Source organism: Pezoporus flaviventris, unplaced genomic scaffold (genome assembly GCF_033815535.1).
Source record: "Pezoporus flaviventris isolate CSIRO_AGI_PZ_B2104156 unplaced genomic scaffold, CSIRO_AGI_Pfla_v1 ptg000006l, whole genome shotgun sequence".
NCBI lineage: Eukaryota > Metazoa > Chordata > Aves > Psittaciformes > Psittacidae > Pezoporus > Pezoporus flaviventris.
Genome location: NW_026892554.1, coordinates 2,399,914 through 2,416,666, shown reverse-complemented (window position 1 = coordinate 2,416,666; position 16,753 = coordinate 2,399,914). Strand labels below are relative to the sequence as shown.

The 16,753-nt window shown below is 41.3% G+C and overlaps 1 protein-coding gene across 1 annotated transcript; it reads left to right on the top strand.

Annotated features, from left to right (window-relative positions):
* On the top strand, window positions 1–16,585 carry DIS3L (DIS3 like exosome 3'-5' exoribonuclease). The gene is made up of 17 exons (XM_061446581.1): window positions 1–157; window positions 2,839–2,992; window positions 3,850–3,978; window positions 4,601–4,736; window positions 5,711–5,887; window positions 6,218–6,296; window positions 7,215–7,400; window positions 8,347–8,510; window positions 9,324–9,485; window positions 10,175–10,422; window positions 11,248–11,340; window positions 12,371–12,904; window positions 13,162–13,316; window positions 13,428–13,594; window positions 13,947–14,092; window positions 15,525–15,699; window positions 16,076–16,585. Exons 1-17 carry the CDS (start codon window positions 28–30, stop codon window positions 16,382–16,384), a joined length of 3,144 nt encoding a protein of 1,047 aa, XP_061302565.1. The 5' UTR covers window positions 1–27; the 3' UTR covers window positions 16,385–16,585.
* Window positions 16,586–16,753: the final 168 nt, after the last annotated feature.

The window sequence follows — 16,753 nt, the reverse complement described above, 5'->3', positions numbered from 1 at the left end:
GGGGCTTCCGATCCCCCGGCCGCGGCGATGCTGCGTACGGAGAAGGTGCTGCAGCTGCGGGGCCAGCAGGGCCGCTCGGTGCGCGTCGTGCGGGAGCACTACCTCCGCCCTGACGTGCCGTGCCGCAGCGCCCTGTGCCGCGCCGGCTGCCCGCGCGGTGAGGGGGGCTGGCGGCCTGAGGCTGGGGGTGCCGGGTGGGGTTGGGGGGAGAGGCAGCGGGGTACGGGCTGGAGGACGTGCGGAGTGAGCAGTGGGTGGGTTGCCACACGGCTGTTGTAGGCCAGAGCTGGGGCGGCGGGGTCCGTGCGGCCTTGCCAAGCCGGGTGCCGGGCGCGGAGGCCTGATGGGAACCGGCGGGACCGGGTGCAGGGGAACAGCGAGCGGTATGGGCGGTGAAGAGAAGAGAAATAAGGCCTGGAGGGAGGGGGGAGCGGGGCGTCGTGGCCGCTGGTGGCCGGTCCCGAGCTGGGTCCGGACGGAACTGAGTGACATATAAAGTAGTGGAAAAGCCGAACGGTGTCGTGTGGAGGATGCAGCAGCAGTCACTCGTGCAGAGCAGTCAGAGATAAGAGGCGCGTTCAGAAAAGGGAATTGAGAAGTTATTTGCTATAGGATTTAGCTGTGCGCTGATTTACAGAGAGTGATAAAGGGCTGGAGGAGTGTTCAAGGCTTTTTTTAAAGCTCCTTTAAAAGTTTCTTTAAGAGATAGTTTTAAAGTGCCTTAGCTTGTGCAGGGTGGTGGGTTATAGCGCTTCACAGTCATAAAAGGCTAAAGGATTTTTCACATTTCAGTTTGCTTTCTATAAAACATCTTTTAAAAGTGCATTGATTTCTCCAGGTTAGTGGTTTATAGCATGAATTAAGTTCTGCACGTACCTGTTAAGTAATTACAGTGGGGTCAAGCCATTAACTCGGGGTGGTTGTAATTCTGCACCAGCAGTTATTTCTGTTAAGTAATTAACTAATTGCCTGTGTTGTATCGGCTCATCTCAGACATGGGAACACTGGCAGCCCCGATGGTGTCTAGATTTGTTGTTACACGCTGTCGGGTATTAAGTGCGCCATAGATCATCATATGACCTTTGGTTGATATTTCAGAGTGTTTTGCTGTAGTTCAATAGCACAATTTAGGGAAATAACTAACACAGTATCCAGCCTATTTAAATAAAGGACATTATTTCCTTACCTGAAAGAAAAGGTTTACAATTTTACCTCTTCTTTTTTCTGATAGATGTTGTTACTTTTGGTTTAGGTGCCTTTTGCAGTTGAGAGTGGAAGGCAGTGTAGTGTATCACTGCTGTCTAGGATGTCAGAACTAATGATAGTTACTGCTCCCTAACGTACTGCATTTGGTTATGAATTCCTTAAGGATAAATAACAGGCATATACCACAAAAAAAAGTCTTCTCTCCCTTGCCATGCCTAACTTCCCCTCTTCTGGACTTCAGTGTAATTTGTGCTCTAGATGGGTGTTGGAATATGTCTCTATAATAACTCCAGGTAAATTAATTCTAGGTAATTCTGAGGTGAGGTAAACATTTGTTTTCATTGGAAGTGTTCAAGGCCAAGTTGGACAGGGCTTGGAGCGACCTGGTCCAACCTAGTGGAAGGTGTCCCTGCTCGTGGCAGGGGGTTGGAACTGGATGAACTTTAAGGTCCATTCCAACCCAAACTATCCCATGACTCTGATTCATTCCTGGCTTTGCACAGCGAGCTGAGCAAACTTATTTCATGCACTGGGAGAGACTGCCTACATAAATCACATCTACCTGTAATGGTATGCTATGCCTACTTGGAAGTTATTCTGATCTAAATATATAGGTCAGGCAAGGATAGCTCTATGTGGGTAGATTACATAAATCTTTAAGAGACATTTCACTTTTAGTGCTTTTCTGAATTATTAATAAATATCAGCTTTCTTGTATGCATTTTGGGGCCATGTTACTGTCTGGAGAATTGTGCCTGCTGGATTCACACTTCTAGTGATCACAGTTAATTATCCTGTGTCACCTTCTAAGATGTACATGAAAGTAACCTGACTCATCAAGATCTGTATACTTGTATTATATATATAACTTGCCTGCACTAGGGTAAATTCAGTATTTATAATACCATAAGGGATAGAGAGAAAATTCGGTGGAGGTCCCCCCCCCGCCCTAAAGTTTATTGGGTAATCTTTGAAGTATCTAAAGCAATTAAATTCATTAATTTTGAAGCACATTTTAAGATGGCACCTGAAATGGCTTGATTGTGGTATTTTGATGGTGTATTCCTAAGGGATGGAGTCTCTTTAGAGAAAATTAGCAATGATAGTTGATCATTTAGATTCAAGAACATCATCATCTTGCAGTAGCATTGCTTTTCTCCAGGCATAGCCTTATCTGTATTCTTTTATGTAAAGATGTAGAAAAGCAGCCTGCTCTAAATGAATTGTATTTAGTAGAGAGTGCTATGGAAGCAGTGTAACAGGTTAATTCTACACCCTTTGAAAATTCCATGCAAAGATTTTCTGTGGCAGATGCGTAGTTTCCTTTTCCATCTGAAAGCAGAAAAAAAAAAAGGGACTGTTACATGCATTCTTTAAATGGATATTTTTCACTCATTTGGATAAATTTGCATGAAATTTTGGCATCAGTGGGTACAAAAGGGCTCTGTCACAAATTTCAGAGATTGCGCTACAGAGTTACACCATAGTAGTCATAATTTTGTTCATCAGAAACAGATACGTGTATACCCTTGAGGATGCATAACTCCAAATTTCCAGACGTCTGAAACTATTTTTAAGAGCTCCATATTGCAACTGAAGGTTTAAACCTTTGAACTCCAAATTCTGTTTTAGATGGCAAGTTGTTATCGGATGATGTTACACATTATGTCGTCCCTGACTGCAAGGTGGTTCAGGATTACCTTGAGATTCTTGAGTTTCCGGAGCTGAAGGGTATCATCTTTATGCAAACAGCGTGTCAAGCTTTGCAACATCAAAAAGGACGCAGGTACTTACCCTATAATAACTTATTTTTAAGTTAGATTGAAGAAACTAATATAGTAAAATGTATATGTAAACACAGTAACCCGAAGTCAGCAAATAATGTATATACAAATACACTTAAAAGCAAATTAATTTGGTTTTAAAAGTCTGAGTTTGGTTTTAAAACCAAATTAATTTGGTTTTAAGTCTTTCAAAGGTCCTCATATAATTTCACAGAAGGGAAAGAACTCTGATCCTGTGTGGTCCATGGACATCAATGCCTGTTGCAGTTTTCCCTGATAGGAGTGATGTTAAACCTGTAGCTTTATTAACTAATCAGTTGGCTTTTGACAGGAATTAAGGAGACTTTGCAGTAATGATCAAGTATCATGTGCCACAACTAGATTAAGGACATGGTTTTGATTTGCTGTATTAAAGACTGAGCACTTGTCTTTGAGGAGCAATTAATACCATTATATGGTACTTACCTTACCAGACATTAACCTATGTGTTGCTGTAGCATGAGAGTATATGAGAGTATAATTTGCCATTAAGGCTTTTCTGTATTCTAAAGCACAAACACATCTGAAGAAACAGCTCTTGTCCCAGAAGTGGCAAAATAAGTTCCTGAATACTTATGATGTTTTGTGGGGCTCACTGGAAAAGAAGTATGTTTAAAAATAACTATAATAGAAGTAAGAAAAGCTTGCTTACGAATTATGCTGTGGGTTTTGTCAGCAATGGTGTAATCTAATGAATGCATTTCTTGGTGCATGGGAGTACTTTTCGTTGAGTTTTTCAGCTGTATTTTCCTCTGGAGTTAAAGTAGTATTATCAAAAGAAAGCATAAGATTGTATTTATTTATCTTTTTCTTATTCCAGGCAGTACAACAAGCTACGAAATCTAGCAAAGGATGCCCGTCACGACTGTGCCGTATTTGCTAATGAATTCCATCAGCATTGTTATTTGCCGAGAGAGAAGGGAGAATCCATGGAGAAATGGCAGACCAGGTTTGGTTTATGCAGTATTATGCTGGACAACATCCTGGCATTGTATTTAGGAATGTTAGAAAGCATTTGGTGCATAAGAGTTCATACTCTTCCTCTGCTTGGCTCTGGAACAGTGGAAGTCTAGATTGTGCTTTTGTGATTAAGGAAGCGTCAATATTTTATAAGGAAAACAGACACAAGTGTACTTAATTACATGGAGTAGTGCTAAAAAAGCTGGGTCATTTTAAAGTTCCACAGCCATTTTGAAGAATGCTTTAACACAACGAGTAGGACACATATCTTATTGGGCTGCTAGATGTATTGTTTGAGAGCCTGCAAGCACCATAACATTGAAGTCTTGACAGCTCCAGCTTGCTTTTTCCAAACTTCTACTCAGAGGAGCAACATGTCATGTTGCAGCAAGGGCAGGAGTGGATGTATTTGGAAGGAAACATTCCTCTGTTCTTTTAGTGCTTAAAGTATGACACATAGTTTTTGCAGATAGAAAGTTCATGTAGCTTGGTGTATATCTCTCAAAAGTGTGCATCTTAACCCAAAATCTCCTTTAAACAAGGCTGGCAAATGTCTTGCAAGTAACAAATGGGATATGCCAGAAATCTTATTTCAAACTTTGCTTTTCTAGGAGTATTTACAATGCAGCGGTCTGGTACTATAATCACTGCTCAGGTCAGATGCCAATTGTTATGGTAACAGAAGATGAAGATGCTATCAGGCAGTATGGAAATGAAACGGAAGGAGTGTTTGTGATTTCCTTCAAGGTAACATGCTAGACAAACAGAGGAAGGTTTCTTTTATGTTGCATCAAAATGATGAATCGAGTACATTAAAGCCCAATGTGTAGTGCAAATCGCTTCAGAGTTTACATTTAGGAAAACTATGATGCTAACTCATGTCTTCATTTATCAAAAAAGGCTAAGATGTCAGTCATGGGGACATCATTGCAGTGAGCAAACTAGGGAACTGAAAAACAAAACAGCAGCTCCAAAGGTAGAGGCCATCTTTCTTAGTAACTCTGCTCATGGTTTTCCTTATTTTTAAAGAATTTGACACAGATGAACAATGATTAGTGACATCAGCCAGCTGCCTAAACCTGGAAGGCAAGCAGTCCGTGTACAGTCGTAGCCTTAATATCCATCAGCATTATTCTGCCAGTTTCCTTTAGCCTTGACTACTGAGGATACAGTGATGCATGAGAAGGTAATTCATTCCCCAGTTAGTTGCTGGGGATATCAGTGGGATATGTGGATGACATGTTCATGTGCAGCTGTGAAAGAATGTTGAGTAAAACCAGGACCAAACAGGTTTACCTTAAAGCTATATAAAAATGATGATGCTGGTATTTTAATTGCTACAAGGCAATGGGAAGTGGCCCATATGTGGCATTGTACAAGAAGTGTAAAAATAATGATGAGTTGCCAGTTTAATTCTTCTGCTGTGGCACTTAATGAGAAGTACGTAGCTTGGATGGGGTATGTAGGTAGTAAACTTTTGTGAATCTCTGGTCTAGGTTGCCAACTTAACAGTCACACCTCCTTTGCTGTATTTAATAAATGGGTTAAGCTGAATCTGGGATAAATCTGGGGTGTTTAGAGCAGACACTTCATTACCGCTTGGAAGTGGTATTTCAGTGTAGCATGAGACAGCTCTTACCCATTATGGGCTTTCCAGATGTGTGATTGAAAGAGCAGAGACTTCTAAATACTTTGATGTTTGTTCATATATGTGCATACAGAATTACTTGGATAACTTTTGGCCTGACTTAAAGGCTGCCCGTGAACTCTTTGACTCTATACTTCAAGCTCGGCGTGAACGGGAGATTGAAAGCCAAGAAAACAATGGAAAAGAATATCCTGAGCACTTACCTCTGGAAGTATTGGAGGCTGGGATCAAATCTGGAAGATATATACAGGTAATTTGCTATACAGAGAGCATACACAGCACAATGCCATCTTGCACTTGGTCCCTTTAGTTGCCTGAATTAGACTGATTAGATAAAGAAACGCTATAGCGGGAAGGGGAAAGGAAACAAGAAGAACGTCCCACTCTTTTCCATAAGTGAGGACTTGGTTCTGCATCATTTATTCTCCCCTGTAGAGAGAATGGTTGTGTTCAGAATAACCTACATATCAATAAAGCCTACCAGTTTGTGAAAACAATTGTAACACTAAAGATTTTATACTTTAAGGTTGGTTATTTAGAGGTGTAACAGTTTCACTCTTTATCTGTTATTTTCTTTCAGGGTGCACTGAGTGTCAATAAGCACAGAGCTCAGCTGGAAGCTTTTGTTCGACTTCAGGGATTTAGCAGCAAAGAAACAGGTGAAAAGACAACAAGTGGGTTTAAGCAGTGCCTTTTTGACACTGTCTGTGCTGCTTGCATGATGCCATGGAGCCATCTGTATGTAGCTGTTCACTTATTGAGGAAGGTGAAGCTAAGATACTGCAATGCTCGGTTTATTCATGGGCCAGAAAGGAGGGGAAGATGAATGCAGAGGGTGAACCTCAGGAGAAAACAATACCTTTTATGTCCTCTTTCCTCCATGTTTTGGACTCATGTCCTGCTGACAGGTTTCCTATACTTTTTCTGAAGTTGAATACTGCTCCAAATTGTTACCCTGTGCTTTGCTCCTGCTTCAGATGACCACTTGTTTGACTGAAATAAATGTCTGTATAGATGGTGGCAGGATTAGAAGCTGGTTATTGTGAGCATAATAGGAACAATACCTTTTGGATTGGATTGGAACACCAGTAGTGTCTTTCTGATATGAGCTAGTAATAAATACCTTGGAGGAACAGCTCATTATCCTTGCACAAATCTCTTGTCCCACTTTCAAATGTTCCTCTGACAGACCCTGCAGGCAAGCAAGTGTTCAATATACTAATCATTTTTTTAAATCCTGTTTTATTCTGGACCCTGCCCAGAATCCTGTGGCAGGGATTTCCACAGTGTAACCGTGAGTGTTTCTAAACTGCTGCCTAAGAACAGTGAGCTCATCCCAACCGATGCATCTTTTTAGCCAAAAGTGCACTTACAGAATTGCTTAATATTGCCTTATTAAAGAGGACAAAGTTTTAGTTTTAATTGCAATATTAATTGCTTGCCAGTAGTCCTTTATGGAAGAAATCATATTGCAAATATAATTTTCTCTTCTTTCAGCAGAATGCTGCCAAGAGTGAAGGGATTTGATTTTTGTTTTTAGAAGTTTATAGTTTTATTTCTTTTTATTTTAAATTTAGAAATTCAAAGTGACATCCTTATTTACGGGGCCAAAGCTCGAAATCGTGCAATCCACGGTGACATGGTGGCTGTTGAGTTACTGCCTTTGCATGAGTGGAAAGGAAGGACTGTTGCCCTCTGTGAAAATGAGACTGAGGATAAAGCACCATCGGACACCACTGGTGACCCTATGCCCACAGGTAAAGGTTTTGTTAAGATCACCTCACTTCTTTGCTCTGAGCTGTGCTTTTCGTTAGAGAGTCCCTTCCCTCCATTTCTGTCACTATCACGTATTTTGTGCCATAGTAAATTTGAAGTGGTTATCCTAAATTAAAGCATCGTAATGTATCCCAACAAGAAAGCCATGAGATTGTTTCCATGTGTAAACCCCTTTCATTTCATTCTCAGAAATAGGTCAGTTACTGCAGTTACCTTCCTAAAATACTGAGGCAGGAGCACTTTGCTACCCAAGCCCACACTGTCACTCTTCACAGCTCTGAGAGATGAACTGCAATTCTAATAGAGACCAATTCACCAGGCTGTGCACTCAAGTTCTCCCCTATCACTGTTGATTAGACAGAAAGATAACTTCATCCTTTTAATTCCTGATGATAAATAACATGTAAGATGAAAAAGATTTCTGTAAGGTAAGAAGTATCCAGCTCCCATTGCAATGTGACCTGCCTGTGTACCATGGAAACTCAGAGTCTTACTTGAAAATACTACTCTGTGTGTACTACTACAGCTTAAAAGTTTGCTGAGGTCAGAGTTAAAAGTTTTAAGAGGTTAAATCTCTTCCTGCAAGAAAATGCCTTATTTTGATCCTTTCAATTTCCTTTTTTACTGGAATTTGCCACATCTCAGTAGGAGTGGGAATCTCTCTGCATAATTGATGTGCTGTGTCAATTGCAATCTATACAATGAGTTAGTCTCTACATAAACAGAAAAGCTCATTAAAATCTGGCTGTGCCAGTGATAATTTATAAGAAGCTTGTATTATTTGCATGCCAAATGTTATTAGCAATTGTAATACAGATTTGTGGACACATTAGTATTGCGAAGCATTGACTCTTCTATACCTCCCACATATTTGCTCTCATGTTCCTAACTCATTAATGTACAGCCAAAAATGTTCCTTCTTAAAAGGTAAAGTTGTTGGAATCATCCAGAAGAACTGGAGGGATTATGTGGTCACTTTCCCCTCTAGAGAAGAGAGCCAGCCCCAGGGCAGAAATGCTCAGAAGGTCCTTGTTACACCTTGGGACTACAGAATTCCCAAAATCCGGATCAGTACCCAGCAAGCTGAAGCACTCCAGGTAATTTGACAGAAGTGTTTTGTTATCCCGTGTTCCTACAGAATTGTGTGGGTGTAACACGCTGTAATGATGTTTCCCTTGGCAAAAACATGGGTACAAATATGAATCAAATGAAGCCTGGGAGAGTGGTTCAACTGCTGCCTCAAAGGAATGTGTTCAATTCCTGTTAAAACCACATCAGCTTCAGGTAACAAAGCTTATTTGAGCTCTGAATTTGGGCCATAGCCCAGCTACCTGAGCATTTATATACTATTTGCTTTGGGGTTTTTCTGATAAATTAAAGGTCATATCAGGGGTATAAATAGCAGTAGCCCTTGTGGCTTTATTGCATCTATGACATATATATATGTGTATATATAACTTTGGTGAAAGCAAGGAGAGCTTTTCAGCAAATTGATAATGGATTATGGGCACTTGCCTGCCATTGCTGTAGAGAGGAGAAATGTGGGCTTATTAATTCCTGGATGCTTTTACCCTGTAACATTAAGTACTTCTTCACAGGCAAGAAGTAATTGCACACAGAATTGCAGAACATGTCTCTTCTGGTATAAGAATAATTGTTAATTTTTATAATTTAAGATAGAGATTCTCCATATAATAACCCCAAGTGGGTCTTTATACTCTTCCAAGTGGGATTAGGAAAGAAATGTTATTCTCAGTATATGTTTGCCTCTCACTGTGGGTTTCTCTTTCCTTCCTATCAAGTTGTCAGGGTTGCTAGTCTTGGATGGCTTTGTGTGCCCCTGGAGGGGTGTTTGTATTGGTTGCCTGTCAGGAGCAGGTTGCTGCTCTAACAGAATTGTCTTGTGGCAGGACTATAGAGTCGTCGTGCGTATTGATTCTTGGGAGTCAACGTCTGTGTATCCAAATGGACACTTTGTGAGAGTTCTAGGAAGAATTGGAGATCTGGAGGGAGAAATTGCAGCTATTCTGGTGGAGAACAGCATCTGTGTTGCTCCTTTCTCAGAAATCCAGGTTGGTTTTGGGATTAGATACATTCTTTTTCTGTTGATTTTCAGGGGACCCTCTCACAGCTGGGTGTCTTGGTTTGCCAGGTTTCGGAAAGCTGAAAACCAATTGGAGATGATTTTTCTGCAATTACTTTTGTGACAGTGATTCTGTAGATACTATGAATTGTCAAGTCAGGAGAGGGATTTTAAAATAATCTGTTTGCTATGAGAAGATTACGAACTCTTAATTCAATTTTGAGGAAGGCTTTTGGGTTATTACTGCCTTTAATACGTGTTCATGGTATTGATCCTAAAGACCTGGTCCTACTAAAATCATTGTTTTAAATCCTTTTGTCTTCAAGCAGGGGAGGAAGCAGCTCTCGTAGATAATTGCTTTGATACCTCCAATTAATTGAAAAAGAAAAAGAGTATGTAATAAACCATATGCAGTGGTTATGTTTGCCAGAGCTGCAGTATCACCACAGTAATATCAGTTGTTAATAAAACATGTACATTCTTTTCAATTCTGTTTCATACTTTCCATGTAATAAGGCTTACCTGGAAAATGCAAGGGAAGAAGAATTTGTTTAGGGTGAAGTAGTACACAAAACAATTCCTGGTGTAGAAAAGGGAAAGCTAATTAAATCTATTTTCTTGGCTTCCTTTTGTAGAAAAGGATATAAATATATGTTCATCAATAATGTTTTTGTGCAGATGAGTGAAATGCCCATGAGTTCTTCAAAGAATCCATGGAAAGTAAGTCCAGAGGAGGAAAAACAACGTCTTGACCTGAGAACTACACACTTGATATTCAGCATTGATCCAAAAGGCTGTGAGGATGTGGATGATGCTCTCTCTGTTAGAACTCTGCCTAATGGGAATCTGGAATTAGGCGTCCACATTGCAGATGTGACCCACTTTGTGGCAGCAAATTCTTACACTGATGTTGAGGCCAGAGCAAGGTAACTTACTTTCTAAAACTGAGACAATTTATGGAGCTTAGAACATTGTAATGCTGCCTTAAGGGAACACTGAGAAACAGTGGGAGGAAGGAAACATTCTTTCTTTGTGTCATGGAAACAGCTTATGAAAACTACTGTGTAACTAATGGTGTTCTGCTTTTATTTGGATGAAATAGGCCTGCTGGGGAAAAAACTGCTTCTGACCCACTGCTTCACCCTCTTAGGATGAAATTGCTCTTTTCCACAAAGCTAGGATTTATCTTTCCCTACTCACTGCTGCTTGCTTTACAGTCTCCTTTAACATTTGTGATTTGAAGGATTTACAAACCACTTGTTTGCATTCCAGAGGGGACAAATCTTCACATAGAACACCCACAAAATGGAACTATTACATGAGTTTAATTCTAGAGTTATTTGGCAGATTTATATTTTAATATCTGAACTTGTGCCAAATATTCCATTCTTTCTGGTTTCTTTTATTGCCACTGTTTGGAACTTAAACTGCTGAATTACTTCATGAAATATACTCTTTGTAGCTGCAAAGCAATGTAAACTAACCTCTTCTTAGCTAAGCCTATTTTGTACAGCCCTATTTCTGGCTTTAATGGCAGCCGAAGATACTGAGGAAGGCAAAATTAGGCTTTGTACTATACAAATAGTTATTAAAATACTTTGATATTGCATGTCTCTGTGTTCAGTAATAACCTTTTAAAATCATGCTGTGTGTTTTGTTTTTCTGAAGCTATGCTTGTACCAAAAAGTGCTTGGGAGATACACACCATTGAGTCCTTGTGAGAAGAACAGTAAATGTGTTTTATTCCTTAGGGCAACAACTTACTATTTAGCTGATCGTCGCTATGACATGCTGCCCTCTGTCTTGAGTGCTGACATCTGCTCTCTGCTCAGTGGAGTTGATAGGTAAGATTCTGTAGTGTTTCTGAGGAAGGAGATCTTTACAGTAATTTAATTGCTGCTGCCAGTCTGTTCATCAGCTGGTTGAATGTTTTTGTATTGTTATTAAATCCTCAACTGAAAGAACAGTGTATGTTTCAAACTACCTTTCAGTGAAATAGGGTCAGTGCTTTGTAATACATTGCCGTGCCAAAAGGTGCACTGACAAAATTCTGAAGCAAAAGCAAGGTTTCCTACCTCTGTCAGCCCTGTGGAGGCTTCCAGAGAGCACCAGGAATGTGCGCTTTTTTTCATGTATACTTTTGTTTTCAGTGGGAGTTAACAATAAATGTTGAATGTCCAACTGTAATTCCAGGATCACTTTTATAAGGCCTAACTCGGTACTGCTGATAACTCAGGGAGAGTGAGGGCGGTTCTTCCCCAGCTCTACCCCAGGGACAGAAGCCCATGCCTTTAGCAATTTGCTTTGTATTTAAAGAGCAACGTAGAAGTGAAGGCATCTTTGTTTTTCACTTGTTTTTTCACATGGGTTCCAGCCTGGTGTGCGTGCACCCATGTGTATGATCATGTTTGTTACTATTGTCCTGTACCTCAAACATCCCGTTATCCCCTTTTATTACAATTTAGAGAGTTAGCTGGCATGAGGATATGCAGGGTGCAGATATATTGATCGGGGGTGCATCTGATTAATAAAATAAAAATTACTAAAAATAACTCATGTAGCATAGCTGTGCTTTAGAATAGATGTGGCCTCTTATCTTAGGGATACTCTGCCTCAACAAAGGGGTGAAAATACTGCTACAGTCTGTAGCTGGTCCTCACTAAGTTGTGATACATGAGACTGACAGGCAAGTGCATTAATTAGTGGCATTGCTGAGCACTGCTTTGTTTTGTGAAGAGAAAGATGTTTCCACTAAAAAAAACCAAACGAAAACCAACCAGAATGAAACTTGTAAATGTGTAACAGTTGGATGTGCTTGAAAAGCCTGTTTAAGTGAACCAGCACTACTTACAGCATTGTGATTTCTTCTCTAAGGTACGCTGTGAGTGTCTTGTGGGAACTAGAGAAGGAATCGTATGAAATACTGAGCGTCTGCTACAACAAAACCATCATCCGATCCGCGTACAAGCTCACTTATGAAACTGCACAGGGGTTATTGGATGGAGACACAAGCGTGGTTGGTGATATCCTGGAACTGAAAGACTTGGATGAAAGAACGAGGCAGAAGAAGCTGGCTGAGCTGGTTTGGGCGGTATCAAAACTCACGGATATAGCACGGCATGTAAGAGTCAAGCGGGACAGCTGCGGCGCTCTGGAGCTGGAAGGGGTGGAAATCCGAGTGCAGCTGGATGATAAACACAACATCCACGATCTGATCCCGAAGCAGCCCCTGGAGGTGCACGAGACTGTAGCTGAATGTATGATTCTTGCCAACCACTGGGTGGCAAAAAAGATTTCTGAGCATTTTCCTCAGCAAGCTTTGCTGCGGCAGCACCCTCCACCACGGCAGGAATTCTTCACTGAGCTCCGAGAATGTGCCAGTGCCAAAGGCTTCGCAATGGACACACGGTATCTTATTACTTAAGTGTTTTAATTAAAGTTAAGCAATGAAGTATTTGGCTATGTTATGTCACAAACCACTGCAGTTCTGAGTACCAATGTTACAGGCTCTGTGTAGCAATTCTTAAACCCAGTTTTCCCAATACCATTCTGTGAGTGGGAGACGATGTTCTAAAGAAGGGCTGTTTTTTAGTGGATTTTTTAACTATAAACCATTATGAGCAGGGACAGCATAATTTTCTCCAGAATTAACACTTTTTTGACAGGTCTAACAAAGCATTGGCCGAGTCTCTGGATAAAGCAAATGACCCATTGGATCCCATTGTAAACCAACTGCTGCGCTCAATGGCCACTCATGCCATGTCCAACGCGTTGTACTTCTCGACTGGCTCATGCTCCAAGGAGGAGTTTCATCATTATGGTATCTTGTCACCTTATGTTTTGATGCTACTCCTGTTCTGAATTCTGAACTGTTCCGGGGAGGCAGAGGATTGCTGTGCTTGCTTATCACTGCTCCCTCTTTTATCCACAGGACTTGCCCTAGAGAAGTACACTCATTTTACTTCTCCAATTAGAAGATATGCTGATATTATTGTCCACAGACTCCTAATGGCAGCGACTCTGAAGAAAGGAGATGTTAACTTATTCAGTAATAAGGATCTCGAGGAATTGTGCAAACACATTAACAACAGGAACAGGGTAAGGTGGTCACTGTATGTGTCTCAGTGTGTGTTCTCACACCACCCAAAGGAATGTGATACTGATCCTGACTACCGTGTTTGGGTACTACAACAGAGTTATCACTTTGTTTTTATTTGTAATGCTGTGGGGCTTTCTTACTTAAATACTGTTTTTTTCTCCTGAGAGTGGTAGTAAAAATGACTTCATACGTCACCTGTACTACATGTAGGATTTCCTTTTAGATGTAATTTTTCTAAGGGTGGGTAAGGGAGAAAGTAGTGGGAAAAAGAAACTATGGAAATGAAAGCCAGTTGAAATACTTACGTACGTTGTTTTGTCTTCTCTCTTTGGGGGGTGGGGGTGCCTGCAGGCAGCCCAGCGTGCTCAGAAGCAGTCTACTGAACTCTTCCAGTGCATGTACTTCAAAGACAAAACCCCAGAAACAGACGAGCGCTGCGTAGCAGATGGTGTTATTTACTCCATACGAACAAATGGAGTGCTTGTTTTTGTGCCGAGGTGAGTTTGAAAACAAGACATAAGTGTTACTGGAATGCTGCGAGGACACCTCTGGCCCTTGAGAAAGGAAGTGTTCATAGCCTGGCCTGGTGGTGACTGATATCTGCGTTTTAGATTTCCGTTGTAAAGCATTAGCAGTGCTTTGCTGTGCTTTGACTCTGGGAAGGAGTTCCTATGAGGAAATGATAAGACTATGCTTTGTGTGGTTACTTCAAAACATGAGAAGGACGTTTTTTGCCCAAGCAGAACAATGACTGGAGTGTTTCCCCCTTTTCATTTTTTTTTTTAACAATAGAAAGTGATTTCCCAAACCACAAAGCTGTGCATTCCTCAGTGCTCTTTTTCTTAACAGCAGACTATACTCTGTGCAGGCTGGGAGCACCTTTCAAGCAACTACTCATAGTAGGCAGCACAAAGCACAGAAGTGTTTAAATGAAGCTGTTTATGGTAGTTAGGTTTTATAAGCGCCTGTATCATGCTGCTGATTTATGCTGGTAGAATACAGCTCTTTGCAGGAAGCTAACATTACAGTTCATTTTCTGAGCTTTTACATCTGTATTTTAAAGTACAGTAAATGTGTTCTGCATATGTTACAAGTTGACTAGGGAATGGTGTAAGAAGGCAAGTCATGACAGGACTAGAGAGTGCTGCCTTCTATAGGACTTGGCCAGATCTCCAAGCCTTGGAGGAAGAGAAAGCCCCTTCCTTTCCCTTACTGGCTCTGGACATTTTGGGTTGCTTAATGATCTTTGTGCAGTTCTGGTAGCAACACTGTCTGCCTGACTAGCTCACAAGTATGTCAAATGTAGGCATAAGAATGCTACTTAATAAGAAAGAAACAAAACCCAAACAGCATTCTACAAGGATGATAAATCAAACTGCTGTAAGAGTACCTTGAACTTGCATAAATACAGCTAGGGCCTGGCTTGATCCTGGCCACAGACTGAGCTTGGGTATAAACCAGCTCAATGTAGGCATCTGGTCTCCAGATGACTTGGCGTGGATGCAAGGCTGGAGAGCCAGAACCTACCCAAGTAAGGCAGGCATCCTTACAGAGAACCCACTGCAAGTATCTGCTGCTCTTAAGGTGTTTGAAATGGAGAACTGTTACCTCACTGTGCTGTCTGGAATAACCTGTAATGCTGCTGCCCTTCCATCATTGGGCCATTTCGGTCTCCACCCAACACATAAGAGAATGGATCACCCTGTATCTTTTTGTTTCTTTCAAATCACATCAGTCACCATCTTTGGGCTATTCTCATATACTCTAGAGGTTTATTTGACAATGCACACCAGTGTCTCTGAAGCAGGGTTATCAGGTTACACTGACTGCCCCTTTATGTGGCTTCTACACAATCTTTGCTAGCTTCAAAATTAAGAGAACTGATGTGAAAATGGTTAGCAAAGGCTCTGCTCATCTGCTCTTTCATAGATATGGAATCAAAGCTGCAGCATATATGAAAAACAAAGAAGGTTTAGTTATCTCTTGTCAAGGTGATGGGAGCTGTGAGTGGAAGCCTGGATCACTGCAGCGCTTTCAGAACAAAATTACTTCCACCACAACTACTGGGGACTCAGTTACGTTAAGCCTTTTTGATCATATTACGGTGAGTATTTAGAATCACAGAACAGTTTGTGCTGGAAAGGACCTTAAAACTCACCCAGTTCCAACACCTGCCACAGGAAGGGACATCGTCCACTAGAGCAGGTTGCTCCAAGCCTGTGTCCAACCTGGCCTTGGACACTGCCAGGGATGGGGCAGCCACAGCTTCTCTGGGCACCCTGTGCCAGCGCCTCAGCACCCTCACAGGGAAGAGCTTCTGCCTAAGAGCTCATCTCAGTCTCCCCTCTGGCTGGTTAAAGCCCTCTGGACTCACTCCACCAGCTCCATATCCCTCTTGTTTTGGGGGGCCAACACAATTTAATCAGAAGCAAGAGGAAACAGCACTATCAGAAATAAAGTATTTTTCTCTTGGTTTTAAGGTGAAGATGCTGGTGCAGACCTCCCGCTGCCATGCTGACACCATCAAGCTTGAAATAATCAAGAATGCACCGCACCAGACTGTGGACATGGAGGTTTCCCAGAGGAACTGTCAGAGGGTGAAATGTGACTTGGTGAAAGCAGTCAGTCAGTCAGCAGAAGCTGCCCAGCATGCCCAGGAGAAAAGAGTTGAAGTAATTGATGAAGACTTTGAGAAGTACTGCCAGACCAAGGGAGCCAGCTTATACCAACTGCTGGAGGAGATAAGGGATTTGGCACTACTGGATGTCTCGGCTGATGTCAGAACTTGAACTGTAACCCAGCGTGGTGATGTTCTGCTCCTGTCTACTCTGTATTGCTGTTGGGGTTTTTAAAAGCGCTCTATTTAAGTATTCAAGAATCCTTTTAATAAGAAACTAAATATCTAGTTTAAAGAAGAATTATTTTTGTGTTTATGACCATGTATGAGTTTGCAAAAGATTTTATATATGATAAAACTCATCTTCCAGCCTAACCCCAGTGTTACGAGTTCTTTTAACTATCATGCTAAAAGTTACTTTCCCGTGTTCTTCCTCCTATTGGCTCTATTCCAGGAATTTAACTCATAGCTACAAGAATATAAAGGCAAGCTCCTTCACATTAACCTAGAATTATTGAAATCCCCCATATGCACATCTGGC

Coding starts and splice junctions, on each gene's coding strand:
- DIS3L (XM_061446581.1), top strand. CDS start 28: ATGCTGCGTACGGAGAAGGTGCTGCAGCTGCGGGGCCAGCAGGGCCGC. Junction 12,905..13,161: donor GGCTTCGCAATGGACACACG/GTATCTTATTAC, acceptor CTTTTTTGACAG/GTCTAACAAAGCATTGGCCG. Junction 14,093..15,524: donor GTGCTTGTTTTTGTGCCGAG/GTGAGTTTGAAA, acceptor GCTCTTTCATAG/ATATGGAATCAAAGCTGCAG.